Source organism: Populus trichocarpa, chromosome 14 (assembly GCF_000002775.5).
Source record: "Populus trichocarpa isolate Nisqually-1 chromosome 14, P.trichocarpa_v4.1, whole genome shotgun sequence".
In the NCBI taxonomy this organism is placed as follows: Eukaryota; Viridiplantae; Streptophyta; class Magnoliopsida; order Malpighiales; family Salicaceae; genus Populus; species Populus trichocarpa.
Window position 1 is genome coordinate 17,360,474 of NC_037298.2, and position 11,006 is coordinate 17,371,479.

Genomic DNA, 11,006 nt, shown 5'->3' on the forward strand with positions numbered 1-11,006 from the left:
GGTTTTTTTGACATTTCACAAACTGTTAAATAGTTAAAATACATCTTTAGTCTTGGAAAAGAAAAGAAAAGGCTTTGCTTATAGCAGTATTTTTGTTCTTTCACTTTGTTTTTTGTGTAATTTTCTATAATCATGAGAAATATTTTGATATTTTAATATTAATTTATTATTTTTAAATTTCAAAAATTATCTTGGATTCATGTTTACTTGAATTTAACAATTAAGATCCAAATTATTAACATGAATTTGACATGATTGTCAATATAGATCTTATGTATTATTATACCAATCCTAAAATACTTAAGATATTTTCTATATTTTTAATTTTTTTATATTTAATTGTTTTTTGATATTGACCGTTATGAAACGCGATCAATATATACTAGTCGAACCCCAACCTTGTTTCTCTTTCCAGCACGGAGGGAACTTGAATTGCTCTCAAAGCCTAACTCTTATTAAAAACTGTCTTGCAAAATCAACCAAATCGAAACATGGGTCAAGGACCATCGGGCGGTCTGAATCGGCAACTCCCAGGAGACAGAAAACAAGATGGAAGCGACAAGAAAGACAAGAAATTCGAGCCGGCGGCTCCACCAGTGCGCGTGGGCCGCAAGCAGCGGAAGCAGAAAGGCCCAGAGGCGGCTGCACGGCTGCCTACGGTGACGCCTCTTACAAAGTGTAAACTGAGACTGCTAAAACTGGAGCGAATTAAGGATTATTTGTTGATGGAAGAGGAGTTTGTGGCAAATCAAGAGAGATTGAAGCCACAAGAAGAGAAAGTGGAAGAGGATAGATCCAAGGTTGACGATTTGAGAGGCTCACCTATGAGTGTCGGAAGTTTGGAGGAGTTGATTGATGAGAATCATGCTATTGTTTCGTCGTCAGTTGGACCTGAGTATTATGTCGGGATTTTGTCTTTTGTTGATAAGGATCAGCTTGAGCCTGGTTGTGCTATCTTGATGCATAATAAGGTAATTTGGGTTTTTCAAAGTTTTTACCTTTAAGGGTTTGGAGTATTATTTACTTGTTATTTTTGTTGCAAAGTTTCAAATTATGGTTTGTATGTTTGAAATGAAGGGTTTTGTTTCATGAGTTGTTTAGGTTTTGGACATGATTAATACGAACTTTATCATAAGCTAGTAACTAGTTACGTTGGTTTAAGGTGTTGTAAGAAAGTAATGATCTAGGTTTGGATTGGTAATGGTTTTGTGTTGTATGGTATTTGAATTGAATTGAGGAGTAGAGTCTTGCCTGCTGCATCTTTAAGTGCTGTTGTGAACTTGGAATGTTTTTTGTGAGAAGTAATGAATAGAATCCGAGTATGATCACTGTGATTTTTACCTTGTGGAAACAGCTTTATCATATACCTTTACTATGATCTTTTAATTGATTTAAAAGTTCATTATGGATATGTACAACATTATTGTTAACCCTCCACGCAGCATTGATCTGATACTATTAATCTTTGCTTATGTATGTTCTTCTAAGCTATAGTTTTAAGTCTGGTATAACGTAATGCAAGATGATGTCATAGAAGAATTTCCGTCATTCATTACTAGTTTCAATTATAGTCTGGAAAACTTAGAATATGAAAGATTTCACAATGTATGCAATGTGGTTTTAAAGGTTCTTGTAGAGTATGTTATTATCGGCTAGATGTAGCCTAGCTGCTTGCCTTATGGGTTATGCTATTTGTCTCATACCCAACTATGCATGTTTTCTTTAAAGAAATTGTAATCTAATTTGTTGCCTTATTATAGTTTTCATGTCAATTGATATAGTTCTTAACAATATCTCATTTAGGAAAATGGTTTTGATAATAACTTATATGCTTTGTGACTACTTGACAGGTTCTATCTGTTGTTGGGCTTCTTCAAGATGAAGTTGATCCAATGGTATCTGTGATGAAGGTTGACAAGGCTCCATTAGAATCTTATGCTGACATAGGTGGTCTAGATGCCCAAATACAGGAAATCAAAGAAGCAGTTGAGCTTCCACTGACTCATCCTGAATTATATGAAGATATTGGTATTAAGCCTCCCAAGGGGGTTATATTGTATGGAGAGCCTGGGACTGGCAAGACCTTGCTTGCAAAGGTGTGCACTCAAAATATTTTTCCAATTGGATTGTTGCAATTCAAGATATCATCTTTGATCTGACACTGAATCCAACATGAGCTTTATAGTTGGCTTTTGTTGCTGTGTCTCTTCTTGAAAGCCCATGTAAAAAGTAATTGCAATTGACTGTTTTTAAACCTATAAATTTCTAAGTTTAACTTTCATCACATAATTTTGTGTCTTTCCATGATTTGACCAAAGAGATTGTTTTTCCAAAATTATTGACTTAGGATTGTACTCTGAATTTCCAGGTATTTTTCATAAGACATGAATAAATTTCTTTTTCTTATGCTTTTAAGCATACAAAAGAATTTGGATGGTTTGTGTGCCTTACTGGGGTTGCTATATTGTATTGCTGCTGCACATTTATATGATTTTTACATGACATATAGCTATCTAATCAAAATTGGGAAAAATGTCTTTTTTCTCACTATTTTCTCTGTAATGGTATGGCATTATGATTTTATGTAAGTGGAGTGAACTTAGACTGACTTTGTAAGCCTCGGTTGTTTTCCAGGCAGTGGCTAATTCAACATCAGCAACTTTCTTGCGTGTTGTTGGAAGTGAATTGATTCAAAAGTACTTGGGAGATGGCCCAAAACTAGTGAGGGAACTTTTCAGAGTTGCTGATGATCTCTCTCCATCTATTGTCTTCATTGATGAAATTGATGCTATTGGTACAAAGAGGTGAGTTAGTAAAATTTACAGATTACTCATAAATATGGAAGAAATAGAATTTCTATGTTATAACTGATGTAATTTGAAATGTTTCTGATGTAACGTCTTACAGGTATGATGCCCATTCAGGTGGTGAACGTGAAATTCAGAGGACCATGTTGGAACTACTGAACCAGTTAGATGGTTTTGATTCAAGAGGAGATGTCAAAGTGATTCTGGCGACCAACCGCATTGAAACCCTTGATCCTGCTTTGCTTCGACCTGGTCGAATTGATAGAAAGATTGAATTCCCCCTTCCTGATATCAAAACAAGGAGGCGTATTTTCCAGGTACGCATGGCTTGATTATTGGAAGCAATGTATTGGAGATCATTCCATATGATTTATTTGTGATCTTATGCCTCACTGCTTTGTGTTTTTCATCATTGAATCTGTGAAGCTCCCTCATACAATTAATCTCAATATGTGGATTGTAGATACACACAGCAAGGATGACATTGGCTGATGATGTTAACTTAGAAGAGTTTGTTATGACCAAGGATGAGTTCTCGGGAGCAGATATAAAGGCAATATGTACTGAAGCTGGGTTGCTTGCATTACGAGAGCGACGCATGAAGGTGAGTAGTGTATTTTGATTTCCTTGTCGGTGAGAATTTTTGGTTCTCTTGTCTAGTTTTAGATTTTTCCCTAATAGAAGTCTAGTCAAAGCTTCATCCCATTGCCCAATTGAGAAGCAGTCTCTGATGGAATTTGTATGCCATCTGTTGGGCAGTGGGCTTGTAGCTTCTCCTATTTGAGATATGGTCAAATCATCTAATAAGACTTGGACTAGCAATATTAACAACCTCCTCACAAGCTGGCATAGTGTCGCGGTACTGCATCCATAGCATTCTCAAGTGAAACAGTTTCAAATCCTAGTGGTACTGCATCCATAGCATTCTCAAGTGAAACAGTTTCAAATCCTAGTGACTCTAGTTTCCTATGTTATTATGTAGCGGGGGAGGTAAATCCCCCACTGTGTTGCCAAATGGTCCTCTGGGGCTCCCTATGAACCAAAAAAAAAAAAAAAACCAAACCTTCCAATCCAATCTTAGTGCTTTCTCTAGTCTCAGGGCTGACAAAGATATTTATGCGGATGCCTCTCAAGATATGTTAAAATTAAATTTGAATGGTTTGCAACTTGACCTAACAAAAATTTGTTTTGGAGAACCAAAGTTATACGCAATGATCACCTCCACCCTGCTCTTAAAAGAGATGTGAACGAGTAGTATAAAATCATAACGAAGTTGATTAATCATTTGAAGAGTTTGCAAGTTCAATCAAGAACTTAGTATGAGAATCACTTAACTTCACAAAAAATAACAAGAATGCCAATTTCTTTATTAAAAATATTTTTTTTCCGTTCAAAAAGTCTATACAAAAGAGTATTTATACTAGAAAGAATCTTAAGTCTAATAGGATATCCCTAATATATATATGGATAAACCTAATAAATAATAATAATCTAATGACCCCGAATTTAAATAAAGGTTCTAATATCTCTAAAAGACCTAATAATAAGAATTAAAAGATAAATAAAAAAATGGCACAACTAATTTAAATAGGATTAAAGTTTTTGTAATCTGCTGACAGAATTGAATCTAATTTTAATCAACACACTTTCTCCAAGTACCATCTTTCTTAGGTACTAAAAGTACGAGAACAACACATGGACTCATGCTCTTGGGAATGTACCCCTTCGGCATTTACTTCTCCATATGCTTTTAAAACTCCTTTGTTTTCTCAGGATTACTTTTATAGGTTGATCTATTAGGAATAGCCGAACTTAGTACTAGGTCAATTTGATGTTCCATTTCTCTTATAGGTGACAATCCACTTGGAATTTTATTAGGAAATACATTTTCAAATTCTTGTAACAAAGAAACACTAACACTAGTAACACTTGAATCAAGTTCATTAGTGTTAAAGTATGCCTCGTTATACAAGAGTAAAATCATAGGCATATCAGAAAAATAAACATGTGTAAGATCATTTTGTTTTGCATACAAATTAAGGTATTTCTCCACTTTTACTACACTTTTTTTCTCACATTTTCTTTCTTCTCTCCACTTATTTTCTCTCTACACTCAACTTTCCTTTTATTTTTATTTTGGTTGAAGCCTTCAAATTTGTCTTTAATGGCCAAAAACTTTACTTCTTGGTGTTCCATACTCATGACTCACTTTATTTTCACTCAGCCTCACATCATCACTATTTTTTTGGAACAAGGCTTGTCCGGCTTCTTCTGTTTTCTTCATATTCAACTGATGTTCATACATTTGTCTAGGTTACAATAGTGCAAGCGTTTATGTTTTCTCATCCTTTTCTAGTGTATATCTATTTTTAAAACCACCATACTTGGCCTTCCTATCAAATTGTCAAGGTGGTGTGCAACATGCATAGGAACAACACCACACAAAACCTCATCCTTATATCTCCATACTAAGAGTGAGATTAAAACATTATCAATAATCATACTACATACTTTATTTTTTATGTGACATCTAGTATGAAATATATTCTCTTTTTGTTGCTTAACATTTACTTTACTAACCTGGACATTGAACCTTTTGGTTCCAAGTCTTGTCACTGGACCAACTGGAACCTTTAACGGATCTCTTGATGTTGTTTGGATTGCTATCACATTTGTTTGTGGTGAAACTCTCTTTTTCTTGCAAGTTTTGATACGAGCTTCTGGCTTACATTGCGAGGGACTTAATTTTCTAATGTGCTTATAAGGTGGTTCTCAAAGATGTGCCTGTTTCTAGGTACGTGTATATTGGTTCTGATTTCAAAATTCTGCCCTGCAGGTGACACATACTGACTTCAAGAAGGCCAAGGAAAAGGTGATGTTCAAAAAGAAAGAAGGGGTGCCTGAAGGACTTTACATGTGATGACATTCTCGTTGTTGTGCTCTTGTGTTTTTGGATTGTTTATTGCAAGTCAAGTTGTTTTTTCTTAGACTCTAAATAGAAGGTTGTCTACGTGTGAATGAAGTGCTGATAAGATGTCTACCTTGAATTTATCAAAGGCATCCAAACCCCTTTATTTCAACAGCAGTTATGGATGTTTCTAGCAGTCCCATAGTGTACTAAGCAACTAAAATCCACTTCTCCTATATCAATGTGAGATGGAAGCAAAGCCCCACGGTATATCCACTTTAATCCTTAAATCCTGATTTTGGGATCAATGGGAGTTCAAATTTAGGCAACGCCGCCATGCTACTATATCTTTAGGAGTATGGGTGGTGACAAAATATAGCAGGAGGAGCTGGTAGTGGTGGTAGCTGATTACATTTCTTAAAAAAAGCTCATGCGCATTGTAGCGATTATCTCACGGTTCACTGTTAATAGTGAATTTATTTCCCATTTTGATCATCAATTGTTTTTTATGTTTAGTGTTTGTTTTTTTTGTCGGTACTTTATTTTCTTCGTATTTGTGAAAGTTTTGACAAGATCATCAATTCTCTCTCGCTTTACGGTCAATTTAATTAGGATGTAGTTTTAATTTGTAGTAATAAGATAAATTAAGAGAGTAAGAATCAAACAAAGAATAAAAAACTAGGGTGGCTTGTTGAGAGCTCACGTGAAATAGTTATATTTAGTCCTTATATTTTGAGTTGGCATTGTTTTAGATCCTTTTAGTTTTTAAAATTTTAACTTTGATTCAAAATTTTATTTTATTTATTTTTTAGTCTCTATGTTTGATAGAGAAGAGAGAAATTTGTTGGAAATGGTGAACGAGAGAGAGTTGTTGGTTGAGTATATTTTGACAATAAAAAAATTGTTCTTAGTGCCAACAGGTTTTATTTGACAAGAAGAGTTTTATTGAAATATTTTTTTTACCCTTTATCTTGTCGAAAAAAAGTAGATCAGGATGGAGAAATGTGTTTTTTTTTTATCCAGTTTGATCTTGTGCTTTTGGAATAATTTAAGAGCGTTTTGATTTGAGAGATTTGTTTATTGAGATTATAAGGATGTTTATTAGGTGTTTTTACGTGGAAATAAGTTGAAAATGGTTTTCGAGCAAAAAACCACTAGCTTGAACTTTAATCACTTTAGCAATTAGACGATGTGTCATATGTTTTTTTTTTTTTTAAAGAAGACAACTTGAGCTAGGCAAAAAAAAACAAAAAAAAAGAAGGAAAGGTCACACACATGGCCCAGTCAGCACCTTCTTTTGTCCTTTAAATTTTTTCTCTTCAATTTAAATTGAAATGAATTAAAATCAATTAGTTAAAATTTATTTTTGAATAAAATTATAGCATTTTTCTTATAATATTAGTAAACACTCTTTCTTTACAGGCCATAATGATTTTCTTTTTAATTTTATTTGATAGTTTCCTTGCAAATGCTTATTCTAGTATCATATAATTAAATAAAAATAAATATTAAAAAATTTACTAAACCCAAACAAATTAATGACTTGGGTCAAGAGTTTTGCAAGTTAACTAAGTTGACCTGGTTTGATCCAAATTATGCTAGTCTTAATATTTATAAAACAATAAGGTAAAACGACATTGTCCCAAAATGTTTCTTTCTTAAGTCAAACAAGGCTTTGAACAAGTCGACTGAGTTTGAATTCACTAGGTCGACCAAGTAACATAATATCAGCTTTAACCCGATTTAATTTGAAACCTGAGCCTAATGGATCTTTAGTTTTAATTGAAATTAATTAAAATTAATTAATTAACAATGTATTTGGGATATCATTTAATAAATGTCATTCAATTATTACTTTATCTTTGAATAAGATTATAAATTATTTTTCCAATATTAGCAAGCACTTTTTTATATAGCTCTTTATGATATTTTTTTTCTTAAATTTTATTCAATCGTTTTTTTATGTGTGTCTATTTTTATTATCATATAATTAAATAAAAGCATTGGTTTCCGATAACCAGCCACTCGAGAGCTTTCTCTCTCCTCTTTCAAGATCAAGGGACTAATACATAAGAAAAACAAAGTTTGGGACCTAAGCAAAAAATCCAAGAAAAGGGACCAATATTATAAAATTTTAAAATTGAGGGACAAAAATGTTAATTTGCACTCCAACAATACACATGAGAAACATGTTGTTAGTTTTTGTGAATTTCAATTTTGGTTCTTGTTCTTTTAGTTTGGTTTTCCATAACAATTATAAATCTTGTCATACAAAATTGACACGCCATCACCATGGAATAAATTTTTTTTTGCTCATAAGCATTATAGTACGCAACCCAAAAAGAACCAAAAAATAATGGACAAAAAAGACAACACTGAAGGACCAAATAAAAAAGAAATAAGAACTTGAGTACCCAAGAAAAGGGAATTTACATACCAAAATGCTATAAATAGTGAAATGTAAAACCCCATTCTCTTTTAGTTTCTTTTAACGGTATTAATAGATTTAATCTAGTTGTATTAAGAAAACAACATCCCATTGACAAAGGGTGAGATATCATGTTTTTATAGGTTAAAATAAGCATGGGTGCAATTAAAGTCTATCTAATAGATAAAGGGTAGAATTGTAGTTTTTCTAGGCAATGAGCTGAGCTGAGCTGAGTCATGGCTCATGAGACACTTTAGTATAAGACTTTGTATGATATTTTATAAGTTTTTCATCAAAGTTTTAATATATGATTTTAATGGATAACAGTTTATTTATCATGCTCATATTTGCAGGTTAAATATTTTACATGAAACTGAGGATACTTATTAAAATTCTAGATTTATAAGTATTTAGCTTGTGAAATATAAAGTTGACCATTAATATAAAGTTGTGTAGCCAAGCTCTGGTACATGTTAAACCACCATATCTCTTACTTGGTTCATATTGATAAAGATTTATCCTTTTTTGAACTCAACTTTATGTTTGATGCCACCTTAAAAAGAATTCTCAAAACTTGCTCGACCCAAACATCTCAAATCAACCTCTTAAATGCCTCATTGATCCTCTTGGCTTTTGCCCTTGTAATTGGTCCAATCAAAACATGCAATGAATCTCGTGGTGGTTCTTGTTGATACTCATCATCCCTTCTCTCCTTAAAAAATTTGATCTTGAATTGTCACCTACATAAAAAAAGAAAGATTAGAAACATTGAATGTAGCACTAATATTATACTTACTTGGAAGATCCAACTTATATTCATTGTTGTTGATCCATTCAAGAACATGAAATGGACCATCCCTTTTTTGCTGCAACTTAGATCGCATATGAGCTGAAAATATTTCCTTCCTTATATACACCTAAACCCAATCATCAGGTTCAAAGATAACACATCTACAACTCTTGTTGGCTTTAGATGAATATTGCTTAATCTTCTTTTCTATTTGCAGCTGAACACTCTCATGAAATTTCTTCACCAATTCTATACCTTTTCACTAACAACATAACCAAGAAAAAAAAAGTTTCATGCAAAAAATATACTTTTTAAGATTAGCATACAACGTTTCCTCTATCAAAACTTGAAGCACACGACGCAAATTCTCGACTTGCTCTTTTAAACTCTTACTATAAACCAAGATATCATCAAAATGAACTACCATAAACTTGTCTATAAATGCATGCAATACATGGTTCGTCAATCTTATAAATATGTTTGGTGCATTAGTAAGACCAAATGACGTAACTAACCATTCACATAGCCCGTGTTTAATTTTAAAATTAGTTTTTCATTAATCACCTTCTTTCATTCTAATTTGATCGTAACCACTTTTCAAATCAATTTTTGTAAGGATAAATGAACCATGCAATTCATCTAACATGTCATCTAGCCTAGAAACTAGATGTCTATACTTTACCATAATATTGTTGATAGCCTGACAATCCACATATATCCTTAAGACTCATCTTTTTTTCAGTAAAAGAAGCATTGGTAATGCACATGGACTCATGCTCTCCCTAATATACCTTTTAGCCATCAGCTCCTCAACTTTCCATTAAAGCTTTTTTATTTTCTCCAGGTTATTGTTATAAGTTGTTCGGTTAGGAATTGGAGTTTTAGGCATAAGATCAATTTGACATTATATTCCTCTGATTGACTGTAAACCACTTGGAGCGTCATTGAGAAATACATCTTCATATTCCCGTAACAAAGAAACAACAATATTAGAAAGAGATTGATCTAGATAATTAGTATTAAAACATGCCTATTTGTATAAAAGTTCAGACATAGGCTGCTTAGTATAAAAACACTCTTGACATCACTCTCTTTTTCCATAAAAAATCACTTGCTTCTTTGTTTTTCTCTTGACATCCTCTTTTTCTTTCTTCTCATATGCCCTCTCTTTTTCTCTCCTCTCGTTCACCTCTTTCTTCCTGCTCCTATCAACCACCTTCTTTTTTCAATCATCTCAACCTTAGTCTCTTTTTTTAATCTCAAATAATCCTCGTAAACTTGTTTTTGGTGATAATGATATAAGGGTGATAAATTTTTCATCTTTTACAAATGAATACCTATTCTTAAACCTATCATGTATAGCCTTCCTATCAAACTACCATGGTCTCCCTAAAAGTAAATGTCTTATATGCATAGGAACAAAATCACACAAAATCTTATTATTATACCTCCTAATAAAAAAAGGAGACCAAAACTTGTTTGTTTACCCTTATTTCCCTACACTCATTCAACAACCAAAACTTATAAGATCTATAAAGTTTTTTAGTATTCAAATTCAACTTATCAACAAGTATAGTTGACACGATCAAAGAGTTGATGTCCTATCCCAAGTGTAGGAGTGTCAAAGTAATAAATAACCCTGCAAGACCGGGGTTGATCCACAGGGAGGTCAACTATATAAATTATAAATAATATATATAATTTAACAAAGAGTTAAAGAGATCTTTGAGATGTGAGATTAATATGAGGATTAAACAATGATAAAAACAATTGTCAAAGTTAGAGGATCCACTAATGGTATTAGAAATAAGTATAGTATAAACTCGTTTTATTACTCAACTGGAAACTACACACAAAGGAGGTTCCAATCAAATGATTTATCCTTTATAATTCATTATAAATTTTTAACACGATCATATTAATTATCTTATTTTAGTAACACCATACTTTTAAATATTGTCAGGAATTCATGATGCTAACTTATGTTAACAACAAATCAAGTTCCTCTCATAACAACGATGTCGGCCGAAGACTATGAAGGATCAAACATTTATTGTATCAAGTGTTATACAA

General features: G+C 32.7%; 1 protein-coding gene across 1 annotated transcript; it reads left to right on the forward strand.

The window, feature by feature from the left end:
• Positions 1-393: 393 nt before the first annotated feature.
• On the forward strand, positions 394-5,911 carry LOC7464418 (26S proteasome regulatory subunit 4 homolog A). Its single transcript, XM_002320581.4, has 6 exons — positions 394-971; positions 1,851-2,096; positions 2,635-2,804; positions 2,908-3,124; positions 3,271-3,411; positions 5,644-5,911. Exons 1-6 carry the CDS (start codon positions 492-494, stop codon positions 5,725-5,727), a joined length of 1,338 nt encoding a protein of 445 aa, XP_002320617.3. The 5' UTR covers positions 394-491; the 3' UTR covers positions 5,728-5,911.
• Positions 5,912-11,006: the final 5,095 nt, after the last annotated feature.

Excerpts from the sequence above, each read along its gene's own strand:
- LOC7464418 (XM_002320581.4), top strand. The coding sequence starts at position 492 with ATGGGTCAAGGACCATCGGGCGGTCTGAATCGGCAACTCCCAGGAGAC. Across the intron at positions 2,805-2,907 it reads GATGCTATTGGTACAAAGAG|GTATGATGCCCATTCAGGTG; the intron begins GTGAGTTAGTAA and ends AACGTCTTACAG. Across the intron at positions 3,125-3,270 it reads CAAGGAGGCGTATTTTCCAG|ATACACACAGCAAGGATGAC; the intron begins GTACGCATGGCT and ends TGTGGATTGTAG.